The sequence below is a fragment of the Onychostruthus taczanowskii genome, unplaced genomic scaffold (genome assembly GCF_017590055.1).
Source record: "Onychostruthus taczanowskii isolate IOZ18803 unplaced genomic scaffold, ASM1759005v1 scaffold12, whole genome shotgun sequence".
Lineage (NCBI taxonomy): Eukaryota > Metazoa > Chordata > Aves > Passeriformes > Passeridae > Onychostruthus > Onychostruthus taczanowskii.
The window spans coordinates 7,776,891-7,804,600 of NW_024498351.1; the positions used below are offsets into that span (position 1 = coordinate 7,776,891).

The window sequence follows — 27,710 nt, forward strand, 5'->3', positions numbered from 1 at the left end:
AGTACAGGAAGAAAGTTTCTTTGGAAACAGTATCCAAGTACACTTTACAAGTGTATCTCCTTATTTATTCTTTACAGTCAACATAGAGAAAATGGATATTTATTTACAATTTTAATTAGAACACTTAAAAACTAATTTTCCATAACTTGGAGATTTAGCTCCTCTTCCCTTCTCATTTATGCAATAATTTTTCCTTATGCTGTTGCTTCTACTTCTTTGCAGTATTGGCTGCAGCATTAGCAATTATTTAGCACAGGTATTGAGGTGAGGGCCAGAGGGGGAAAGAGAATCTTCTTGTGGAAGATTCCAGGAAGTTACTGGGGTATGGTGAATTGTGGTTTGCTTTTTTCTTGAATCTTATACAAGGACAGTACAGAAAAACATTACCAGGCAAATATATTTATTTTTTTGTCATAGGTTTAATGACAATTAAAAGGAAAGCATATACCTGAATTTTCATTACTAGAGAAAAAATATAAAAAGAAGCATTGCAAAATGAGAGAAGTATTATCCATCTGTGTGTAAAGGACACATATCTTGAGAAGATTAAAAATAAGAACATTACCATTATGACTAATAACAGGAAACTATTTTTTTCATCTATTAGATTAAAATAAGAACAAGTTTAATATTCATAAGCTAGAAGAAGCAATATTTCATGCATTAGTTCTAAATAGAAAAAAGCAATTTCAGTATCTTTCAGTCTTTTATCAGTAACTGAATTTGTCATACTTTGTGAAAGATAGCTCACTGAAGACAGTTTTAAATAATTTTTAAAGTAGTGACACACCAAGAGGGCATTTAACCCATTAAGAGGTGACAAGGAGGATAGATTCAAGTGAACTAGTATTTCTAACTCGTGTTTATGAATTTTTATCAGTAGTGTCAATAGATTTTTGACATAGTTTTGTTAGTACTTTCTCTGCACTTTCTTCTTATTAAAAAAAAAAACAAAAACAAAAAAACCTTTGTCCCCTCCCCACCAAAACCCCCCCATCAACAGCCTTTCAAACAAAAACATCCCAATATAAAACCCCTTGAAGAATCTGCAAGTTTAATTACCTGTGCTAAGGAATGTAAACATATCTTAGATGATGATCTCCTAACTCTCAGGTTACAGACCTGTCAGAATCTCTTCATTCCTCAATGTAACAAGGAAATAGTTCACCACACTGTCTTTGTTGCCATTACTGTATTCTGCATAATACAATACTCATTGACTATAAAATGGAATGCTTCTAACATCAGCATAAGTAGGATTTCACCTATTCCACATTCAATTATTGTGATACCATGAAGCACTGTAAGTGCTGATTTTTATTTTTATTTTTTAAATTCCAGTATTAGATAAAATGGACTAATAGTGTGTGGAGGTAGGAGTTGGATACCCTCTGACTAAGAGGTTCCACATTAGGAGAATTTAAAGTTTAATACCATATTTACTTTATATAACTGTTGTTTCATGGCACTTTGATTTTGTAGAGTATTACAGCAGCACACTGAAATCATACCAGAAGCACAATGTAGCTATTGCAATATGCAGTTGAATCACCATGCAAACCTGGTTCCCATTACCAGACCCTATATTCTCATAATTGGGGTGCTGGGTGTGTCAAGTCACCAGAAAGGAGTACAAGGAATGAACCAGGTCAAGCCCATTACTCTCTTCAGAGTTCATTTTAGTAGCTGGCCAGTTTTCAAACTCAACCCCAAGGTTGAGCCACACATACACTTTCTGCCCCCATGCCGCTCTGGCTAGCTCGGAACAGGAGTCTCCACTAATTATCTCAGCGAAAGCTGTTTATACAGCCTGATGACTCATGGTACAGTTGTGTATCTAAGCCAAAGTTTACTTTTCAGTCCCCCTAAAAAATGCAGCTTTCTTTACAATAATTGGTCATCCTTGACATTGTTCCCTGAGCTCATTATTTTTGCCCTTCTCCTCCAAGTCTTCCTCCATTGTGGGGAGATTGGTCACAGTGAAACTGTGTCAGTGTGATGCAAGTGCAAAGGTTCTCAACTGCTGGGCTCCATCTCACATCTCTCTAATTAGTGTATGTATGTACAGGATGACTTTTTCCTCTCTTTCACCTCATAAGCTCTATCTTGTTGCTTTCTGTACTTGGCTGAATTTAGGATTTTTTGATACTAACTTGTTACTAAGTTTTTTTCTCATTTAACAACCATATTCACAAAAAGATTAAGTCATACTTATGGATCATTACAGCTAAATAATGCTTAAATATGTATTTTTAAAAATTCTTGTGTCCTGCATTTTAGTTGCTAACCTCAAAACAAAGTTATCAGTAGCATTCTTTAGGAACTGCTTAAGATGAAGACCAAAATGCAAAGGACAAACTGATGAGAGGTGAACAGGACTTGGTCTGTGTTACAGTGCTTCTTTTGAAAACATGACCATAGTTATGACATGAGTTCTCCTGTCTAAAATTGATTAGAAAGTTAACAGATCATTTTATTCCACTACTGAATCATAGTATAAATGCCCAGAAAAGATTTACTAGAAAATCTCTGACTAAGGATATACTTAAGTGGTTGTGTTCACATTTGGACACATACTCAGATCTTATCTACAATGGTTTTCTCAAGTCCTCCTTCACTCTGCCATAGCTCTTTTTCAGATACATCAAAAGGAGCACTTACCTCTGCATATTTCATCCTGTGCAAGTTCTACAATCAGCTTAGGATTTCCTGGAATCCAAGAAATGTGTTCCAGATTGTAAATGAGAATATTCTTTTAAGTGAGATGTTCTGAGCTAAGAATTTCAAATGACAAAAAATACTGGTTTTTGAGTTTTGCTTAGGCCATACCATAACACTTACAGGTTTTACATTAAACTCAATCAGAAACTTAAACAAATAAAAAAAAATAAGTCACCATCCCCAAGTTGTAATGATGGAATCACAAGACAACTGAGGTTTGAAGAGTGTTTGGCAGGTCTCTAATCCAACAGTAGTCACAGCCAGTCACAGCCAGTTCCACTAAAGGTCAGATGGCCATAATCCAGATAGATGTTAATCAACTCCAAGGATGGAGACTGCATAGTGTCTCTAAGCAGTATGTTCCCATGGTTGACTGTCATCACAGCTTTTCCTCATATCCAGCCTGAAACTCTTGATTTTAATTTATGCTGCTGTCTTGTCCTCCTGCTATGCACAGCTGTGAAGAATCTAACCCTGTCTCTTTTATAACCTCTCATGGGTACTGGCAGGCTGCTGCTAGGCCTCCCTGGAGATGTTGCCTCTCTGGGTTGAAAAAGCCCCTTAGATCAGCTTTCCTCATAGAGCTGCTAGCAAAAAATGGAAACAGGTTCCAGCTCTTCTCCTCATTCAGATTAAAACTTTCAGTCACACCACCTGTATTTGAGAAAGCTGAAATTCAACTAGAAGAGCTATCAAAGCAACCATAGTGATCCAATATTTGTTTAAATTCACTTTAAAAACAACAGTGAGATGTTGTGGCCATTGTTTACAGACATAGTCTGGACAATATTGTCAAAAAGAAGTAGAATTATTGAAAGCATATAATAATAATCACGTCACTCAACCTGCTGGTCATGTCTTTCTTGATGCAGACCAGGATGGAGTTGGATTTCTGGGTTGCAAATGCACACTGCTGAGTCATATTGAGCTTTTCATCCAATAACCCTCCCAAGTCTTTTCTCCCCAAGGCTTGCCTCAACCCATTACCCACTCAGCCTGTACTTGCGCTTTAGATGTGCTAATAATGAGCTTGTGGTATAAGATGAGCTTTCCTTTGTAGCAGCCAAAGGAAACTTCTCCAGTTAAGCTTTTCTAAAAAAATTTCTTTCCCCACTGCGTATTATTTTGCATATATATAAATACATCTGTTTTCATACATCTATTTAAAATAATAGGTGCTTTCGAATAGTTTACTTGCTAGCTCAATGGCTGATTGGATAATTCACCAAAGTCAGGACTGTTTAAAATTTATGGGGTTTATTCTCCTTTTGTCAAGCATTTTCTACATACAGAACATTCACATGGTATAAATTACAGAACAAAAACTGCATGAGACAGATTACTGCAATTGAGTAACAGACAGTTTACATGATTATTGTTTGCTCACAATGGAAAGGAGTTCTTAAAAAGGAAAACAGATTCAGTAGCTAGAAATGAAAGCAAATTTTTATCTCAGTTAAAGCTACTTACCAGGAGGTTCGCTCAAGCTAAAGAGAGATCTACTGTACCACACAGGGCAGAATGCTCAATGCACACAAGATTACAATGCTAGAAAATTCCAGATTTCAAAGCAATTTTACACAATCTAAATTGCAGTAAAACTTTGTTTAAAAAAAGATATTTTTTTCTGATTGCCTTCAGTAAATGGAGGTCATTTTAAGAGCTTATAAGCATTCTTTAGCAAAAACATAATAAAAATAAAAATACTCTCAAACTTCTAAGTCATTGCTCTGAGTCTGGATAGATGTTCACTGCTGGCTTTCTATTGACTTGTTATTCTACTTCTGGGAATCTTATTTTTCCCATTTACATGTTTAATCAGTGTTATATTAGAATACTACGTAAACAAACTATAAAAAATACAAAGTTTTTGTTGTTTTTTGTTTTTGTCTCTTTTTTTTGCACTAATCCAGTTGGATGCAAGAACTAGAAAATCTGTTGAGCTAACCAAATGGTTTAACAAATAGGAATCAATGGTACAATGAATAAACAAAAATGTTGTCTACTGGTTGTGTAGACTTCAGTTCTTTGAATTCTCATTTTCTTAAAATGTATTTTCTTTATGTTTAATTAAGAGTTTCCTCAATGATATAAGTGAAGCTTTGTGATGCCAGGTTTTAAGAATGTGGTATATTCTGAAAGGATGTGCAATATTTCTCTTCAGTACACTTGAAACTCCTTGCTGACGACACCCTGTAATAGCTGAAAAACCTAGCATCTATTTTTGTTCTAAAAAAGGGTAAAGCTTCTGTAAGCAGCTTTCTCAGCTAAGAATCCATAAAAATAAACTCCAAAATGCAGTGATCAGAAAACACTGCAAATATAATTTTTTTTTCATGTATGTTGTCACTGTCCTGTTCATGTCACTTGTCACCTGGAATTTGATAGCAGAATTTTCTTTCCAATGACAAGCAATCCTGTAGCCACAGTGGGAATAAATTTAATAATTTCTACATTTGTCTTTCTTGTGAGACTTTCGCTTCAAGGCACAAAAAGATTTAACAGTGGACTGGACAGGACATAACATTTCAGCTTAAGGAGTCAAACGTTGTTGTACGACAGTTCTTGTTTTGTGTCTGAAGCAGAAAAACCCCAAATTTGAATAATATTTAAGTCTTCAATTTACAAATGCAAAGTATAATATTAAGTTTCCTGAAGCTTTTTTGGTTGTTTTTTTTTTCTTTTTTACAGTAATTTATTATACTTATCATCAATTTCAATATTTAGTTATTTTATACAACACAATCTCAGCTGATAATTAATAAGGAGTGCCATTATTAAATAGCCATCATTTTAGTCACTTCATGTGGAAGCTGACTCAAATTGTGTACATGTCAAAGAAGTAACAGGTACAGAAGGGCCTAACAATTTAAAATTAAAATTGTGTAAATTTGAAGAATGGTGTAATTTAAGTGCAATGTACGGTAAAACTATTAGCTCATTAAATATCTAACACAGATTCTTATGCTTCTCCAACCCAAACTACTGTGTTGCCTCTCTCAACTTCAGTGATTTCACAATTTAACTTATTGAGCCGTCCATCCAGGATAAACAGAGATTCCTTGGAAGGGGTCATGAGATACTGACCAAAAAGGCCACTGTCTTTTATAAGACGGTTCTTACTGTTCCAAGGCCATTCGCCTGCCTTCATGGGTTCCTTCAGACTCTTCACCATCTTCACCTTGCCAGAAGAGAGCTCCATGAAGAGAACATCAGTCTGTGTGCTGGAGCTGCAGTAGACATTGTATTGATGAGCTTCAGTGAAGGATGGCTGAAAAGCCACATCAGATATGTGCAAATTAGTGTGAATGTCAAATGCATCCTGTATTTCTCCTCTCACTGTTATGGACTGGATCCTCAGGAGGCCTTTTGCATCATCAATGCTGAGAAGGTAGTGTCCATCTGGAGAGACGTGAGGCGTGCCCGTGACATCACCGTTGTATCCAACCACGGAATCAGTAACACTATCCACTATGAGCTGCGGCAGGACAGCCCCAGTGGTGTCAGGCTTACAGCAGATAAAAAGATATCCTCCAAGATGTGTATAAGCCAGTGACTCAGGAATGCAATTATAATCCTTTAAACTAACTGTCTTGATGTACGACATCGTTTCTAGATCAATTTTCTGGAGCATGGGATCATCCTTATGAAGAATATATCCAAACCTGAAAGGAAAAGCACAAAACCAAAGTCAGAGCCACTGTGTGCATTATGTATGAATGGGGAAAGACACCCTGAGCAAAGGAGATAATATGTGCAGCGGTGTATTGCTATATATCTCAGCTTCAGATGTTTCAGTTATTAAGACGTTTATAATATTTTATTTTTAGTGTTGTAATTTAGAATACATTAAAAAATGCCTAAAACCCATTTATTTGATTAATGAGAAAGCACTTTTTTCCTACTGACACGAGGGAAAAAGTACACCATTACATTCTATATCTAGTCACTTCTAACTTTTACAAAAGCCAGGAAGGAGAAGAAGATTAAATATCAATAGATACCACATCCCATATATTTGAATTCAGTTCATAGACTCTTCAACTTACTTGGGAACATCAGCTTAACCCAGTGCGCATTGTTATTCAGATCATTATCTGAATCTTCCTTATTTGAATTCAGTAGAAATGAATATCATAAAAGGATTTAGGTTTATGCCTCCTAATTACCCAAACACCATATTTCTTACAATTTAAATGATTCTTTATGCTCTTTCATACATCAAGAAACTTTCACTGAACATGAATAATCTGATTACATTTTAAAATCCTAGAGCTGATTGATTGTAACCTTTTAATATAAACTATGTCTTTAATGTATGTTCTGACTGCACAATCAATTGACTATACATATATATGTGTGTGCAAAAAAGAAACTTCTAAATATTATGGAGCCATGTGAAAGTATATTAGCTTTATTTATCTAAGTAGCTTACACAGCACTTTCCCCAAACAGCTGTTTTCTTTTGGCACATTTCTTGGCACTTTCCTCTGAATCTTTGATCCTAAAAATGAGGCTGTGTGATGATAAATATAATCTAAAAATACCCCTCACATCATTTTGATAGAAAGCCATACGACAACCAGTATGTTCCAACAATTGAGCTGACAATAACACAAAATTTTCACACTATACTAGTAACTCCAATGTACTTACTAATCAGTGAACTGCCAAAGTACAGGCAAAAAACATTTCAAGACATTGTTCAGGCAGTTCCTCAGTATAAGATAGGGTGAATTACATTTGCACTTTCTACTGAACTGATGTAAGAACACTTTTAATTTTAGCCCCACCTTCCAAAATCCTTGCATACTGCTTCAGTATCATAAAAGCACAGAACTAAAGAACTATTTCAATTGTTAGGAACCTTAGCATTTAATTTGGCCCAAATCCTGCCCAAAGATGGTTCAGTGTGAATCACACTGTCCACGATAACAATTTGATCCAATTATGAGATCAATTTTGTCTTTAATTATTCAGCCACTTACAAATACATGAATTCAATCATCTTGGTTAGGAAAGTGTGAGTGACATTTTTGGAAGTTGTGTCTGGATAACTTACTTAAGATAACGATACTTTTCTATTCATGAGGTCTGCTGTTCTGTCATAGAAAAGATCAGTTTCATAAGGCAGAATTTGATTTTTAGGTTTTTTTGGCCACATAACATCTGTTTCTTAATCTTTTTGGGTAGCCATAAACTCATTGATTCCTGGTTTCATTATTAATTGGTAAGTATTTTTCAGCTATAAGGAACAGACCTATGCTGTATTATATACAAAATCGTCCTGTAATAGAAAAGGTTGAATACGTAGCAACACTGACATTTCACATCTCCACATTTAATAACCAGTGGTAGACACATGAGCAGCGGTTACAAAAGGACAATAGAACTGGCTTATTGATTGTGTTTTTACATGACAATGTAAGGCAATGATCAGTGAACTATGCAGGAACAGGAGTATTCACAAGAAGATAAAGGGAAAATACCTAATTTTAAGGTCAATGTGATGACAGATACTGAATAGCTTAATTTTAAGCTATTAGAATATTACTTAATCTATTTTAATAAAAGAACAGAGTGCAGAGAGTTTTTGCTTTAACTACTTTTGATGTCAATTTCAGTTGCAAACATACAGTATCTTTTTTGTTTGAGACTGGCAAGCTGACCTTGGATTTGAAAACCAAGGTTTTCTCTTTCAGCATACCAATATATACTCATGGGAAAAATCAGGAAATCTTTTTTTAAAGTGAAAGAAAAGGCTCTCACTGAGTTGTTTTTACCTTACATAGGTACTAAGCCACAGACTTATATCCAAGTGAAATTTTCCAATATACATAAACATACACTAAATCCTTACTGTGATTTTGAAAATACAGCAGTCATTATTTACATGATTAAATCTATAAATATTTTTTAATATTTGGCCTGTTGTTTTCAGAAACGGTATTAAAAATAGGAACAAATTATCTTCTATAAAAAAATCAGTCATTTAACATTTTACTTTATTTGAAACATTTTATTCTATATATTTGTCTATCATATTTCACTAAATTCAGGAAAAAGACTTAAAATTTGACTGTATGTTTTAAGTTGCACTTTGGTTTCTATCCTGCATGAGAGAAAACACAAGTAATCTTTTTTTTTAAAAAGGCAATCTTTTCTTAAAAACCCAAATGAATTCTTAATCATTTTCCACCCCAAATTTAAAAATCTAAATACATATCTTTTAAACTGGTCAAAACCTAAATTAATTTTTTTTTTCATTTATCATATATCAAGCTAGAAGAAGAAATTTTTGTGCTGCTCGACAATTCATTTTTTTCTAAAGATTATTCCAGGTCATAAAAATGACCTTCTTCTAAAGTAAAATACAAATGCAAAACAAGATTATCATCAATTATCTAAATCAGCAAATCTTACTTGGTGATTTAAACTGTGATTAAAATGAAGTATTTAAATCAATTTGATTCAAAGAAATCTTCCTTGCTTATGATTATTTGATTAAGCAGTGTTAATGATCAATTTATGCGATATTTTTTTTTGCATCCAAATGTTATTGATTTCAAGAGGAATATGTAAGTTACTAATCTTTGCTCCTCAAATATTATTCCCAGAATGTATGTTTTTGAACCACAGGTACACTTAACCCATGTTTACCTTGGTTGCATAAACTCTTTGATTACCAAATGTGAATGTGCTGTCCAAGGCTAATAAAAAGGTCTTGTCTACCTTCCCTAGGGGTGACATAACTGCACATGTAGAAAGACTCACATTTGGCATCTAGCTTTGCCCACAGAGGACACTGCCATTGGGCTGTACTCCAGCTTCTCATTACCTGGTGGTACCTTCTCTCACACAAATCCCCTAAACTCAAAAGGTTTGCATAAGCGTTCCCCAATGCATGTCATCAGGATAAATTTAGCTCCTGTGGAATAATTAGGATCCTTTACATTTTTTTGTACTGACTAACGTGGTTAGTGTGAATGAAATACCTTATATCTTAAGAGCCATGGAACAACGTTGACATAAACCTTCCCACTAGCACAGACAGATTTAATAAAAATTATGTTTGTCCACAGCAAGGGACTCCAGATCTCCAGTCTTAGTCAGCAAACACATTTTAAAACAAACCAGCTGATAACATAAGGGTACTAGTTTCTTTTATAGCTTTATCGATCTCTTTGTAATATTTAGTTCACAGTTCAAAAAGCCACAAGTAAAAAAGTTTACAGCATCTTGGACAGACTGTTCCTGTGATGTAAACAGTGGCTTCAGCTTTAGTAATTGAGTTTAACTGAAAATTATAGAAACTGGCTTCAACATTTTACCCACTTTATCTGATGTTGTATTTTTATTGCACTTGAGAGATTTATTGTCCCTTGCTCTGGAGCTATTAAGGAATTTGATATTATATGCTGCAGTAGCTAACCATATGTATTCTGATAATCAGTTATACCTGAATGCTTGTTTACAATGAATCTTACTTATAAAGTGTGCAAAGAGCAGTTTAATGCATTTTTTTCAGTGATTATTTATTTTCAGCTCACAATTATTTACAGCTATCCTTGCTATTCATTGCATTCTATTTACTTCTGAATTGGAAGCAAAGGTTTGGGTGATATGCTCTCTTTCCTTCCTTAGAGAGCTGACTTCTCTAGCCCTGATAAAATATAACTCCATTTTCTTGCAGCATCACCATGCAAACAACTTTTTGCTTTATAATGTTTTCTAGTTCAGACTTCAAAAAGTCACTATTTTGGACACAGATGTAAAATTAGCCCACAGTGTCATATTTCTGGAGCTGAATACACTGAGACATCAGTTATGTGAGCAGAACAATGTATAGAACATACGTAGCAGTTTACAGTTACTGATTTCAAAGTACTGTACAGATAATACAGAGGGTAAAGAAGCTGAATGACTGGCCTAAGGCTATATAATAATCCACTGGCATAGTCCAGGTGAAAATATCATGCTACAGGTTACTATTGCAACTGAGGTACTAAAGAGACAGGTGTGAGAAAAAACATATAAAATATATAATTTTGAATAAGAGTATACAAAATCACTCCATCAACACAATGTTTTTGATTGCTAAAAATAGACAGAACTTTGGACCTGGCTGGGAAAGAAGTTGGTAAAATTTCATGAGGGATCTACCATTCCCAAAACCAGGAGTATAGCTACCAAAAGCAATTTATTAGAACTAACAGAATTTTATAAATTCTACTGTTTAAACAATTCTTTCTTGGCTGTCATACTGCCTGCAATATTTCAGTGCTCCAATTAAAATTCAGCAAAGCTGGACAGGGATGTAAGTACCCTAACAGTGCAACAATACAGATAAAAAGAAGGGGTGGGGGGTGGGAATAATTTAAAGCTGCCAGTCTTCTTGGTGTAAAAGGATTTGGCAAGCTCTGTGTTTCCTATATTTGTCTGCTTGTCTCAGTGAGAGCTGTGTGGCTGGAGTTTTGAGAAGCTGAACAAATCAAGAGAGGTCTGTTCTTGTGCCTGTGAGGTTTGTGAGGCTGATTCTTAGTCTCTGAGAATTGCTAGGCAGAGGTGTAAGGATGGAAAAAGTAATGAAGTTCTGGAGGGAAGGCAGAGAAGGGAAAAGGAGAAGTGAAGAAAACTGATAAGAAAAGCTAAGAATTTCATGTATGGTATAGTTTAAAAAGATAAAAACCCAGCAGAAAGAAACAAAGAATAAGAAAAAATATACTTTTGTTACCTAAGATGAGAAAGTACTTTCCAAGCCACTGGCAACTGAGGAAGGTGATAAACAGTTTTTTTATAGGGACATATATCTGTCAGGCTAGATAATTTGTCCCTAATAATTTTGAAAGAGTTGACTAGCTCTTAGCATTTTAATAAATCTCAGAACAACAGGAAAATTTGAAAAGTCTGTTAAAAAAAAGATTGTTGAAATATTCATAAGCCAAAGTCAGGTATCCCAGCTAAGCTGAACAGCTTGATGCATATCCAAGGGAAATAATAAAATAGATGATATGAGAATGAATTACAGAAAATTGTGAATATAACACAGTCAACATGGGTTTATGAAAAAATTAACTTTGTCAGACAAACCTAATTTAATTTTTTTTATTAGAAAACTTTCTGAAGGTAACTGAATATCAGGAGGGCACAGCTTTCTTGGAATAAAAACTCATACCTGAAAGAAAAATAATTTATCTGTAATACAATGGAGTTGTCAATGCACAATCATCATTTTATAGGAAACTTCTTGGTACAAAAGCTGACACTTCACAAAATTTTCACAGATGATTAGGATGTAAATGTCTATGAATGTCCATGACACTAAGATTGTATATAGTGACAGCAAAATTATTATAGTCAGTTGCTCATTTAAGCAAAATGTGTTCACAGGTGGTCAAGGGTAAAGTTGAGCAGCTTCATGCATGAGTGAGGAATGTATGACATGAACACAGAACAGTATCCTAAAAAGTAGCAGCTATAAAAGGATTTAATAATCATAGCAGGCATGCAAGTCAATACAAAATCTGAGTCTAATGAATCAAAAATAAAACTAAGATCCAAAAGCCTCTGTAAAGTCCTTAAGGGTATATCAAAAGAGAGATGAGTAAGAATAATACAACACACTCACTTCAACACACCTGTATTCTACACTGGGGAGGCTAAACTAAGAATGCTTTATGTTTTCTTTCCCCTCATTGCTGCCCTTCTAAAAAGGAATTTAAAAAATTAGGGGCAAGGAAAAACCCAAAAATTATTTGAGGAATGGAGACAATGGTTTTACGCCAGAGTTTGAGTTCAACATAAAAATGGTTGCATACTGAAACCAGACAACTTTAAATTAGGAATAGGTAATTTTTCCTAACAATGGGGACAATGTACCATTGCAACCAACATTATGCCAACATAATGAATTTTCTGTGGTGGGACTCTCTAGGTAAAGATTATACTACTATCTCCTTGGATAAGTAGATGTAGCTTCAAAAATATCAGATTCATTATCTGAATGACTGAATGACTATTTGAAATGTTTAAAACCTAAAGTACATGCAGAAGTCAGAGAAACTGTTCTCATGGCCTTTTCTAGCTGATGGATATATGAAACACCATTTTTTTGTCTTTGTTAATATAGTCAAAATTGCATAGGTACAGTAGATTTTAATCTTATACTACTCATTCATTTGATAGTGAGATATTAACCATCATAAAATCATAGAATCATCAAGGTTGGAAAAGACATTTAGGATCATACAGTCCCAACCACTCCCCAGGCACTACCACTGTAACCCCTAAACCACTAAACTATATCATCATATCACCTAGACACGTCTTGAACACCTCCAGGGGAGGTGACTCCACCACCTCCCAGGTCAGCCTGTTCCAATGCCTGAAAAGAAGCAACCAAGTGCTTCAAATCTCATTAAATGACTGTGATTGGACACAATCCCTTAGCTCACAGGCACACACACAAGTAGAATGCAGAGGAATCTGCCCTTCTGCAGACCTAAGGTTGTGATGCCACTTTTCCATCCACTGTATAGAAAACTGCTGTTTTTTAAGACTTACCTTACACTGTTTCTGACCTTAAGTAATTGTGAATTTCACACGAGTTACTAATAATATTACAATTACCAATCTTTCATACACACACGTATTTTCAAAATGAGCATCGTTCTTGACAACACATTGATCTCCAAATTCAGAAGGTTTATGAATTGCTTGTAATATTACAACTATAAAAGCTATATAATGGGGTGAAAGATGTTCTAAGGCTGAATGGTCATTCTTTTGAGGTTTATTGATCTAACTGTACAAGATCATGGTGGATAGGCTGGGGAAATAGTGTTAGACCATGGAGATCTGCTTCAGAACAGTTACCTGTTTACACACAGCAATGATCAGTTGCAAACAAATTTAATTCAACTCTCCATAACCTAATTGCTGCCTTCTAACTAACAGATGAATCTGTCTTCCCCTCTCTACAGCATTATGAACCATCTCAGCATACCAGTGTCAGGTATAAACTCTGCTCCCATTGCCAGATTGGTCTCATCTTTCTGATGAGGAAACAAGAGCAACTATTAAAAAAAAAAATTGTACTTAACAAACTTGTAAAAAAAAGTATTGCAAGTCACTAAGGTGATAGGTTTGGATTTCACAGGTAAGTAGATTGAGGGATGTAAAAAAACTGTACGTAATAAAACAGGTTAAGAAAATGTTGTCCTCCAGTGGTGTCTACAGAACCAGCAAAATCAGGACATTTCACAAAATTTATATTAGTGAGACCTTTGTATGAGGTCTCTGCAAACCAAAACTGTAAGTGCATGTGCTGAGCTTCAACTATCCCAAGATTTCTTTTCCCATTCTGAGTAAAGGACAGCAATTAGATCTGAGTAAAGAAGTCTGCATTACTACTCCACGTTCTATAGAGATGGAACCCAACCTCAAAGTAGCCGTAACATTGTAACTGTCCAAAGCACCTTGCTAGCTAAAAGGATTAAAAAACCCGGCCATTTATAATTATGTCATTAAATTGTGTCTGCCACCTCTGTTCATTTAGCCTGGTTTTTATGATTAGGCTGTTGGAAAACAGCTAGTCATAGTTGAGAATACCTTCGCTTTTCCAGAATGTTTTATATATAGTTGATGGAATATTCAATTCACAATTTCCTCTCTTATAGCTTAGCATGTAGAAGCCTCCCACTGCTCATTAATCTGTGATTAATATTTATGACAATTTCAACCCTTATGTCTCTTCTATCCAGTGAAATAATGCACAATATCAGCACATAAAGGTGTTTCTCACTGTGCATACTGGAATCATGTGTAACTTAAACCTGACAGGTATGAGAGCAAATCTTAAGATTTCAATAATTTATTGTACAGTTAATATGAGTGGGAACTGTAGCCTGTGGGCATATCACTCCAATTTGAGTAAATGCTAGAATTGTGAAATCTGTGACTGTTTCTTTCTTCCCTTGCTCCATATGAATAAATAATAATGATTTTAGTCCCAGATTTTCAAGATTTTTGACCATATGTTGTGACAAAAGTTTAAATGAAATAGGGCTAATTATAATTAGCAACTCTATAGCAGTTTCTTTAAGAGTAGTATAACAGATTTGGCTGACATGGAGTTAATTTTTGTTATACCAACCTGCATGGTGCTGTGTTTTAAATTTATGAAGAAAAGTGTTGATAACTCACTAATGTTTTAGTTGTTGTTCAGCACTGCTGGCACAGCACCAAGCCCTTCTCTGTTTCTTACTCTGCCTTTCCCATGAGTAGTCTGCAGGTTGGATAAGGTTGGGAGGTGACACAGTGGGCTACCCAAGGGATATTCCATGACACTTAACATTATGTTCAACAATTAAACTTCTTCCAAAGTAGCTGTTGCTCCTGCTAAGGGGGAGCTCAGCTGCCGATTGGGGACAGCTCTCCACAGGGAGTCATTAATTTTCCATAATGAGCTTTACAGAACCCAGACAAAGGGAAACTGAGGTAACTCAAATTTACTTGTCCAAACCAACTTCAAAGAGCTAGGAAGAGTATCCTAAAATGTAGCAATTGCAAAATGCAATAAAAAAAGCAGAACATATGGATGATTGCCTTATTTTTTAAAAATTAAAAACCATGGCCACATATCTAATGTCATATAATTACAGTGACAAAGTTAATAAGACTATAGATTATCAGTTCCGCTTTCATCTCACAAAATAAATTCAAGACCGTATTTTTAAACCATTTTAAAATATGGGATTTCACTCCACTTTTTATGACCCTATAAGCCTGTTTGTAACACACACAGAAAAAAAAGAACAGCAAACCCAAGAACTCCACCATTCTTCCCCCAAAGTAATTATCATAATTACCACTATCTTATTTCCTGAAAAACAACTTGAAGACTCTCATTGCCAAGCTGCTAAAGTAATCCCTATAGCAAATCAGATTATTGCTCTACCAAAATTAGTCCTCTCTCTTGCTCTCATCAGATTATCAAATGTCTCAGAGCGAGGGAAATCTTTTATCAAATCTTTCTTTGGAATAATGTGCTCACAGGAACTTGCCCATCACTGAGAAATAACTTATGACATAAGGCACCAACACTAAATTCACATATTAAAAGGTAGCAATTTTAGAAACCTTACTAGATATTATTATTACACATACATATTGCCAGTTTTTACAAGTATTTTCACATCCTCTCTCTTTTCATACCTAATTTTCAGTTTTATACCCACAAAATTCTCATTACCTTAAATTCCATTGTTTGTAACAGGTATAAAAGGTAAAAACCAAATTTCCCTTACATGCTATACAACTTTCACTTATGAGAAAATGTTAAAGTGCAGATTATCATATCACAGGATTTATATAGCTGGCTCCCTTTCACTGCTCAAAATAAATTATTCAATCACTATCCTTTAAGGTGTGGGGTTTTCAAACCTGAAAAACAAGCCTTTGTTAATGGAGAAAATGGTTTATTATGGTTTAGAACAAGTAATGATGGTTTTACATAAAATTTCTCTCAACTTCTTTATCAAGTCTGTTCAGCCTAAGTAGCATTGACTCTAGCAAAGCTCAGGAAGAGTATTTTGCTTTTCAGGAATGAACAAAATAACTTTTTCCTCTCAACTATCTCACTGTTCTTATATATCTATTATGTCAATGCTCCTTAGAGCTATACCAAAAATGCTTTGAATGTCATTAAACAATTTAAAATGTGTGCAGCTTCCTGCTCCGGATTTTGTGGGTTTGTTCCATAACAAGAAAGTAGATTTCAATAAATGAATTAGAAAATGTATTGTAGAAGTATCATTGGTAGAATGTGCTGCTATGTATTGGTAGTGGTAAACAAACCTGCAAAACAGAAATCTGGCTGAAATCTTCAGTGACTCACTCAGTTCTGTGGGAGGTTTCCTGGTTACAGGATGTCACATTTATGTGCATAACTCTCCATCTTCACCACTATAGTACCTAAGTAAATTTTTTCCCTGTATTCTATTACTGAGAAAAGGCTTAATAAGAAACTTATTCCAGAAGATCAGTACTTGTTGCCTGAACTTCAGCACTGCACATTTTAATATCTCTTCGCATATCTGAGAAGAGTTGACTTTGTTTACAAACCAAAATACATAGCCATTGCACAAGGAGGTTGTTTACTGTCAAGCCTTTTCTGAATTAATTTGATACAGTCACAGGGCAAACACTCATCCTGTGAGTCGGTGTATTTCACATTGGCAGGGATTCTGCTACCATTTTGTTATGACTGTTAATAGGTGTGTAGCAAAAGCATCCTTAAGCATCCGTGGATTATCCTTTGGACCCTTCTGTCATACAAATCCTACAGGACAGAGGGAGGGGTAACAGAGGAAAAACCCCACACCAGTGCTGAAATTCACTTTCACATGAAATATCACTCTCACATATCTGTGGTTTATTTAATGCCAGTCTGCAGAGTTTTAATGACCGTATGGGTTTTTTATATAAAAAGAGCATGTTACAAAACATAAACATGCATACGAGTATATAGAACAGGTATAATATCAGCTTGCAGCTGAAGTATAGTAAGAAAATCACATACTAGGGCATCCCTCCTTTCACTGTTTTTTCTTCTAAGATAAGAAGTGGAAAAGTAAAAATAATTTTTACCTCACATATTCTGGGCCTCCATCCTAAGGTTCCAAATATTTTTACTGCTACTCTCTGCACAATCCTGTATCTTCCAAATTTTCCTACAAAGACCCCCCGATGCTGTTTGACATCAAGTGGTAGTATCCTTGAAAGCGACGACTTTTCCTTTGCCTCTTAAGGGATAAGCATGCTCTCCCTCTTCTTAGGATTAAACATAAATGCTTTCATTTTCAGCTGATGAACTGGAGAGTTGAATGTCTACATATCAGTATCATATATCATTAAGGACAGCAGTGCTAGATCTCAAGCCACAGAGAGTTGAGTTCTGGGTGGTTCTGATAAGGATTTCAAGTAATACACTTCGAAATTTAAAAGGAAAGTGCTGTTTAGATTAAGCACATGTGCAAAATGAGTGCTCTGGCACAATGACTAGTTTAATTTTAAGTACTGGAGTTTTTATAATCTGTACTTTTCATCAGTTTATTAAAAATTGATATATGAACCAGAAAATAAAAAAAAAAAAAGCCCAAAAATGACATGTCTTAACTGTATCTCTTCCAGAGTACATAAACATATCAATTTGTTTATATTTATACCTTTATTGCTTTGAAATAAACAAGAAAAAACAATTTCTGCAGTTCTAATCAAGCACAGCTGCTTCCCTCCTCTTCAAACGTATCAGTCATCAATAAGGAGGGTCAAGAATTGCCATTACAAATGTACAGCATCACCACAACTCCTTAGCACAAAAATCAGTATCCACAGGTAGCATTCCTCTTCTGAGGACACCTACATTTCTATGCACAACTATGTATGTCTAAATATGAGCTGAAAATCTAAGCTGCTATTTTTTGCCAGTAGAAATCTAAACCACACAGTCAACAGAGTCCAAAGCAATTTTAAAAATAATCAGTACCAGAGGCATGGAGGGGGTGAGAAATACTGTTTATACACTGTGTGTATAGACTAAATCTCCAGTAACCATTGCAGGAGACAGACAGCTTACACCCACAGATATACTGCATTTTCACATCTAAATCTAGGTGCCTACAATCTGAACCTCACACTCACCATAAGCATCCTCTCAGCCTGAAAACATAATATCCAAATATAGCCTCATAAACTTTGCACAGATTTGGGCAATTGAAGCTTAAAAGACTGACATTACATCACAATGTGACTAAGAGCTAGAACTGCATTTGAAATGTTATTGTCTGTTTCTCCAAGCCGTTGTAACAAGTTCAGGCATCATACAGCAGTAGGGGCTGTTAAAGCTTGCCTTTGTGTTCAGAAATTCAAACTACTGATTCGAGGAACAGCTAGCACTGCTGAAAGTACCTGCAGAGTGCAGAATGTTACATAAGTCTCCATGCAAAACAGCCCTAAAAACAGAGATATCTCTCCCAGAATCTTCAAGAATCTCTGAAGGTGATTTTCACTGCTCTCAAAGTGTAGCTTTAACAGAAAACCATCACTTTTCTTTCCACAAAAAAGTATAATTTGCCAGCCATAACAATCAATTTCAGTACTTTTACAAGGCTAGAGAGCCATCAAACATACAAAGAGAAACTCTTCAGGTTCTGCCTTTCATTTTTGTCTTAAGAGATCTTTTTATCTTTGTGGAGATCTACGAACTGCTGCAAATCTTATGTATGAATTTTCCAAGAGCAACTTTGCTTATCACAATCTTAGTGAACTGTGTTTTCATGACACTACTGAAGTATTTGGTATACTCTGATAGAACTAACACCACTGCAAAATATCAGATGGAATCCACTTCAGACAATGAATTTACAGAAGATAACTAATATATTTTGAGAAAACTAAATATATAGAATGTATCTAGTAACATGCTATATGTACTGATTTTAAAAGTTCAGGAAATTTCCTGGTTTATAAAGAATGATTTTTAAAGTGTTTCTGTGGACAGGAACTATAAAAGTTGTGCAAGGGAACAATACACAGATTATGCTACACATTCTAAAGCATGGGTAACGCAGGAAGAAATTAAAGCCCATTGAGACAAAATTACTTGAGTTAACTATAACAGAGTTAGGTCCAATCTGTCTTACCAATATTTTTTGTCTTTATAATACTGTGAAATGTATACTGGGTTATTGTGCAAAGCACCCTAAAGCAAAGGTCACAAGAGAAAAACAATGCAAGAAGAAACTCATTGCAGGACTTAAAGAAGTTCTGTGCTAGAAAAGTGCCAAAGTCGTGAATTCTGACACTGCTTCTTTAAATTTGCAAGGTGTCATTTTTTTTTTCCCTCTTCCTTCAGGGAGAGCAACTTACTTTGCCTCTTCCATGCACACATAGCCAAGCAAGATGTAAGTGTGGAGCTGCCAACAGGTGGCAAATTAACAACCTGAGCTCCTCTATGCTATTTTCTTCTTTTAGACAAGCCATATATATTGCTTACTACTCCAGCTGCAGTCAGTATAAAAGAGGAAATATCTAAGCATTGTTTAAAAAGACAAAATAGAGAAAATATTTGGGATTTTCTTTTTCCTAAAAATGAGGATACATTTAATTTTTCATTTTTTTAAAGAGTATATTAACATAAAATTTTAAGAAATGTAAGAATTTTAAGAATTCTTCACTTCAGGAAGATGGACAGACTAGAATTATTATTACTATTATTATTATGTGGATTAAGCAATACCTTTTTATGATAAAAATAGATGGCAGCAGTGATCTAATCCATCAGAAATCATAAGTTTGTTTAATAATATTGATAAAAATAAATACAAGTTTTCATAGATTAATTCAGAAAGGAACTTAATATTCAATTGCAAATAGCATGAAATGAAAATTTTTACACCTATGGGAGCAGACAGTCTTAGTAATGAAAAAGTTCCTGATTAGGTCCTCAAGTGTATTGAAATATAATAGAAAAGGACATTGCAAGGGCTAGGGGCAAAAGGAAAAAAAGCCAAAAGTGACCTGCTGTCTCACACAAAGGGGATAACAAGTGCTGAATATCACCTGAGAGATCTGAAAATGATCTTTACAGTAAGTATTCCAAGACTGCAGAGATTGATATTCACAGATCTGTTCTGAAGATTTTATTAATTTTTGATATTGCTTTTTATATACTTTATAGAAGTGAATATGGTGTCTCTGTTTCCATTCTTAGTGAGGGAGCTCAGTGTAGAGAGGATTAAATTAGATGTCAAAGACTGCACAGTCAGTGATGGTCAAACATACTAAAATGATTTTTTTTTTTCTCTCTTTCTTGTACTCTCTCAGCCCATACTGACCATTATTTTGAAAAATAAGGATATCAAGGACTTCAAGAAAGCCATGCAAGACAGATGAGAAGAAATATTTCAGCAAGGGCTTGAAAGAATCCTGACAAGTGTTATGTTCTTAGAATAAAGAGATTTCAAATTAAGCCTTGTGCTCTGAGATTGAATAGAAAAAAAATCCATTACTAGACAATATGTAACAGAGATAGAATATAATATTATAAAATAGATAGTTTTACACATTGGTAAGCTTTCAGCTTCTGAGTTTATCCTATATCATATTTAATAAGATAGCATCTGGATTATAAAATGAACACCACAAATTTAATGCTGCTGAGCTGAAGTAAATGACATTGTAAGTGTCATTAAAAAAATCCTCCCTCTAACTGGGATAGTTTTTACCTGGGTGGAAAAACCAAAAGGGATACAATCTTTTAAGCATTTATCTGGGGAAAGTCTGTGCAAGTTGTCTTCTGCTCCACTGGATAAATCAAGTAAGTGCTTACAAGCACTTCTTGTGGGAGAGATGATTTCTTTTAACACACTGCAAAGCCCAGGACTTCTGACTTTTAGTGCACATTTGCACGCCTTAGGGATAAACTCTGAATTTTTAGGGTACTAGTGATGCAGGTGTCTATGAATTGTTTGAGATCTCCCTGGGGGAGCACTTGCAAGATCTGTATTACAATAAGTTTTCAAATTATTGCAAATGCTTGTACAATGCTGACAAGAAATAGTCCAAGAAATTTTAGGACAAAGGGAAGTAACTTAATTTCTACATTTTTAGTATCCAGGTATATATTAAACTGTTCATGTTATATCATAAAGGAACCCACACAGCAAAAATCTATTTTTAGTGCTGGCAGTAAATGCATTTTTCAGTCTCATACTTTCTAGGGAAGGAGAGCTAGAAATTTAATAAAAAAACCCAATAATTTTTAAAGCAATAAAAGTCAAAGAAATGGCTAGCTATACAGACACAGCGAACAAAAGACATTCTAAAGATGCTCCTAAATGTCAGTACAAGGTAGGATAGGATTAAGAAAATCTGGCACTTCAGAAAGGTGGTAACATCAAGGTGGCCAGGTGCCATATGGACTGAACAGTCAAATTTATATATGTCAAAATAAACAGTCACCACCAGTACAGAATGAATAATGAGGGAGAGATAAGGACTACAAAGGTGGGAAATAACACACAGCAAAACAGTCTCAATAGGTCTTTTCTTCATTTTAAACATGAAGTCTACATACTGTTATAGCTGGGGATATGTGAATGTTCTCAAGAACAAATACTGAACTTTATCACAATTCCTTTCTCTGCTTTTAGTTTCTACTAGGGACCCAAATTAAGAAAATATTACATACAACACCAACAACACCCAACAAAATAAAAAAAACCCCACTAAACAGAAACAAAACAAGCAAAAGAAGAACCAACAACAAAAAAGCCCATAATTGTTGGTTTTAAAAACAACATTGTTGTTTTTAAAAACATTTTTTTGCACATAGAAGCATCAGAGATGACATTTGATTTAAAAATGCATGATTATCATGGCAAAAATGATCAGGCACATCAGGGTAAATTTCTGTGTTCTAATTTGTAGGTTGTATAGGATGTGGGAGTTGGTTTGAGTGGCTCTGTTAAGATGGAAGCTGGATGTTTTATTCACCATAAATTGTTACCTGCTGACAGCTGAGGACCCATGGAAGGAACACAAAAATAGTCTGTGCAGACTTGCAAGTTTCCTTACAGTCTGATTCATATGATTTAAACCCATTTAAAAGGGTTTGTGACATAACAAATAGGATAGCTTAAACAAAATTAGCAAAAATCTATTCTAAATGTTAAAAAATAGAACTGAATAAATGAAAATATCCAATCACATTTTTACTACATTGTTGCCACTGATCTAGACTACAGCATAATTCTTGCTGCTATCAAGAAAACTTGCTCCATGCAAGCCAGACCTAGCAAAATTTTTAAAAATAATTGTAAAATAATTGTGTTCTGGTTGTGTCTTAACAAACATACAAAAAAAAAACCAAAAAAAAAAAACCAAAAAAAAGGTTGATTGCATAATTTTAAGATTGCCTCCAAGCTAATAAACGAGACTTTATAATTTGGGGCATTTTTTGTAAACCAACAAGTAATTAAGGCAGCATTAAGATAACTTCTATCCACTGAGTACAACAAATTATGTGCCATAATTGCAGGGATTAGTTTCTTCTTATAGTTGATTATGTTTTTGAACTAATTACATTGTTTCATGTATTTCTACATACTGGTACTGGTAGATGCTGAATTTTTCAAAGGAGGTAGGTTCTAGGGGACAGGTACAACATTTATTTTTATCAATGGCTTGTCCACTTCAGATGGAAGATGGTATTTTTTCCAAAGGTAAATATTCCTGTAATGACTTCTGCACATGCAAAAGAGAAGAAACCTTACAGTGTGAAAATTTTTTTAAAAAATTGCAATTTAGCAAAACTACCTTTTGCTGCATTACAACTGACTAGACTTACTTAAGTCAGATTCCAGGCACTTCCTGAGCTAATGGGGAAGGTCAAGTAGAACAAAAGGATTCTTTCTTTTTTGTTTGTTTTTGACTGATGTTTTTTAGGGCTACAAAGGCTAGCTGCAATCTCATGTTTCAGGTAACATTTGAAGGGAAGTCTCATTTCTAAACAGTCACAGTGAAGTGGAAATGGTTTTTTATATAATCTTTTTTTCTGCTGACAGCTGGAATTTGTTATTCAAGAACTTTGTGAAGTTTTACTCAAGATACCTAAGAGGAAAAGATTTTGACCATAAGTTAAATAAATTGGTCAAGCAGTATTGAATTGTCAGCTGATGTGGAAAAAGGCAAGCAGAATAACTGATTCCACAAACAAGATAATTTTAAAGACTGATTCCTTATACACATGTGTGTGTGTAAATGTGCATTTTATTTTGCAATGCCAGAAGCAGTCTCACAGAATAAAAATATTAAAATAGTTTTATATTGGCTACATTTAAATGTGCAATTAATTATTTATTAAATTTCATAGCACTGAGATGAAAATGAACTTTAAAAATATTGTGAACATATTTTCTTCCTGAATTCCCAAACACCCTGACTTCAAAAACATTATGTACACCTCTGAACATCATTTCAGTGACAGCAAATCTTAACTGGACTTGTGAAATGATGGCAATTATCTTCATCTTCATGATTTCCATAGGTGTTTTGCCACAGACACAGTTGGAAATCTGTACTGCCTAGAATATTTTAAAGCCTGCAAACACTGCTCCTTGTCAGTAGAGTATAGGAGTGGAGCTAAAAGGAGATGCAGTTGTAGATTTGGGCACTTGGTACATCTTGTAATTACCTAAAGGACTGAGAGTTTCTTAGTTTAAAGATATGTAGGGACTACATTTATGAATTTTTTGTGTGGGAACATGTGAACAGAGACAGTCTGAAGTAGAGAATATAGGTCTGATGCACTTAAGAGGACTTCACATTTCTAAAAAGTCACTTATTTTAATAGTTGTTGTTGTTGTCACTGGTGGTAGTTGGACAAAGTAAGTTTCAGTGCTATAAAACTGAGATGAATCTCTCATTCTTTCATCCTTTAGATTCTCTCTGGAACAAACATGCTCTAAAATCCACTATTTAAAGCTAAAAACAGAGAGAGAAAAATACTTTTTGCTGTCTCCTCTCTATCTTTCCCAAAAACCCTATTTTTCAAATATTTATTGACCAGAAGGGTCCTTCTTTTGGGGGGCAAAAATGAAGGTTTCAATTTAGCATGAGTCTCTCACTAAGACACAGAGTAGGAGGCTGCAGAATGAATCCCTATTCCTCCTTTGCGAGCTGTGCTGCCATGTAGGATTCACTGCCAGATTCCACAATCCTTATCAGAAATTGCAGAATATATCTTGTTTTCTTGCCCTGGTACTACTGAGCTGTCTCAGTTTCCTCAAGTTTTCAAGCTCTTTCCCTATTTTCCCTATATCATTATAGGCTTATAGCTTGACAACTAAGAACTGTCTGGAAATTTCTGCTCCCCTAATGTGCATTGTTAACTGAATTGCAAAATATTCAATTGTCCCTTATCTTCACACTAAATCATACTGTCTATGTGAAAAATCCAACCCCTAAATTAATTCTATTTCTTTTGTTAATGTTTAATCTAAAGCTGACTTAGCATGTAATGCTTCCATTGTTTCACTCAGAAACTACTGAATAGAAAGCTTTTTCTGATTATGTAGGATTTTTGCAACAGAAGTAATATCTTCTGTTTGATTATTTGCATAGAAACACTGAAAATGCTCTCACACCCTGTCAGCTACTTCACACCTCTGTAGGGGCTTAAACTCTGGAATGAAATGTGAATGTACTGACTCACTGCTCCACATGGGTTTCATTTAAGAAGGTTCACAGGAATGCATTGGCAACACATTCCAATTACCTCTTAAAGAAAAGCTTAGTTTTTGGATTGTTTTGTGCACATGAATAAGTGTAATTTTAGAAAGACTGCTTCCCCTATTACCGTACACAACAGAGGCATAAAAGAGAGAAAAAACTCAAACAGAATATGTTAACTATGTTCAGAGCCTGAGCCATCTCACCAGTGAGTTGATTGCTCATTCTTCCACTTGTTAGGTCAGGTAACAGTATGACATTTAAAACACTGCTCAAAGATTAAAACATCTACAAACTTGGAGTTACTCCATTACAGTGAGTTCATTTAACACTGCTTTTGAAACATTTTGCAGTGTAGTGAAAGACCTTAATTTATTCCAATTATCTTTTGTTCATTTTGATTTATGAACACTGGAGCTCAAACAATCAGCCCTTTTGCTCCTTAGGCTTCCAAGAATATATTTTCATGAGAATTGTACAAGTCATCTTTCTGCAACCATCCCACATACTAATTGCAAAAGTCTATTTTTATGATAAGGAGTGGTATTAGCAGCCAATTAAGGACAAGATCATTGCTTGTCCTGAATTGCTTTGAAACAGAAATAGCTCGTTGAATAAAATTTTCTTCTTATTAAAAGTATAAGGACAAATATTGAAAACATATATCCAATTCTTATAAGGTGCATCTACAGAAGGAAAAATCTTCAGAAAGAGCTGAAGAAAAACACCTTGGCATTTGTACTATTTATTGCAGCTTAATAGGGGTCATCCTACCTACTTTTGCGGCCCTGGTGTTTGATAATTTTTCAATAGAACTGGGGGAAAAGGGAGATTTTTTAACCTGTGTGTACTGAAAATATGAGCATGAAAGTGTGCATGAAACTCAGTGCTTTACATTCATTCATTCATTCATTCATTCTCTTGGTATAATTAAAAGTATATTGACAGTGAGTGCACAGCCAATGATAACAGCAGGATGGGCTGTTTTTCAAAATAGGCAAGATAAATATATCATTTCGACCCTTTTAAACCTTCAGATTTCCAACTGCAAGACTGAACAAACTTCTTTCAGTGTTCTTTCTAACAATAAGTTTTACTGTTTTGTGTCATAGCCTCTTTTTCTAGGATTAAAATCTGTTGTGCATTGCACCACAACCAGCTGGCACAAGAAACTCATGAAAACTCATAGGAAACTGACTTTTTCTAAACTCTGAGCTTGCTTAGTGAGAAAAAGAAGGAAATTTATTTCCATCATGAAGAAACGCTCAAAGGCATGATGCAATTCCTCCCTTCAAGTCAGCAGGTGAACTAGTCTTGTCAAAAAAACCAGACAGCAAAATCTAGAATTAAGTCACCTCCATAATGGGATGCCAACCACATCTGTCTGCAACTGAGACTCTGCAGAAGCATGAACTTGCTATCTGGAAACATCAGTGGAGCTGCTCTAGACATTACTAGGGCGATAATAAGTACAGTTTTACTAAAACTAAGAGATATTTTCTTTATACATATATACATACACACACATATGTCTTTTAAAATGCAGCTACAAAAGGATTACAGACAAAACATCATTTGATTCCTAATGGTGTTTGAGTGGAAGGACATAGTGTTACTGGAACCAAAAAGAGAGGAAGACACCTTCATAACATGCCAAAACTAACTGGTGGTACTGAACCTACCATATTTTTCTCCCCAAAATGATAAAGTTTCTTTTCTTGTCCTCTTCTGTACACATATCAACTAGCCACCAATTATTAAAAAAAAAATTAAAGACAATAAATTAATCTATTCTTCCTATACTTCTTTTGGCTCATGCCTACTTAGTTTGGTCAGCTGATGTTTTGATAGTTCACCACAGTTGTTCAGATCATGAATGACTGTTATGCCTGCTGGTTACAAACCAAAAGGTTATTTGCTCTGACTCCTGCTGTGTGATAAGTACAAGAAAAAATTAACTTAGTCAGTGGTAGGAAAAATATGGGAAAACATTTTTTTTTTCTTTGGAATGAATTACGGTTTAACTGAGACCAAAATTTATAGTATCTCTTCAAATGTCTGATCTGGAGGAAGTGTGTCCTAAATTATCTGCTGCCCAAAAGAGCATTAAAATGTGTGGAATTTTCTTTTATAATAATGGGCAGCCTATTTGGATTTTCATATATAAAAATAACTGACCTAGGTAAATCAAAAGTTTAGTTCCACCACTTCTTAAATAAATTATTTTGCAATAAATTTTAAATACTTACATACATACTATTAGAAATTACCACTTTAGCTATTACTAAAAATTAAAAAAACCTCCACTCATTATGGATTTAGATTATTTGCCTTCACTTTTGCCTCTATGTGTCAACAAGTCAACCTACTGGACAGAATATGCTGTAGATAGTAATACACTGCAGATGGTATCAGATGTTTTGTGCTAGCTGTTAGGAAAGTCATTTAATTCCTTTAAGTGATATGCATTTTTTTGCTTAGAATTGCCTTTGTTTGGACAGTGTGTTTATTTCTGGATGCTAATTTGGTAGGCCATGCATGCATTCTGCCTCATCATTCTAAATTTTAGTTTACAAGTGACAAATGCACCTAGTTACAGAAAGTTGTCATTTTTCTGGAAGGGGCTGGTGTTGCATGGTTAAAGGGAGCTGATTTCTGACAGAGTAAATAGGGCCCTTGGGCAATTAACTACACCA

The 27,710-nt window shown here is 34.7% G+C and overlaps 1 protein-coding gene across 1 annotated transcript in view; it reads right to left on the reverse strand.

Annotated features, from left to right (window-relative positions):
- Positions 1-4,123: 4,123 nt before the first annotated feature.
- FSTL5 (follistatin like 5) overlaps positions 4,124-27,710 on the reverse strand; it is a 248,185-nt gene continuing 224,598 nt past the window's right edge. The window contains exon 14 of the mRNA XM_041427999.1: positions 4,124-6,386. Coding sequence (XP_041283933.1) covers positions 5,684-6,386 — 703 coding nt within the window. The 3' untranslated portion in view covers positions 4,124-5,683. The remainder of the gene's footprint in view (positions 6,387-27,710) is intronic.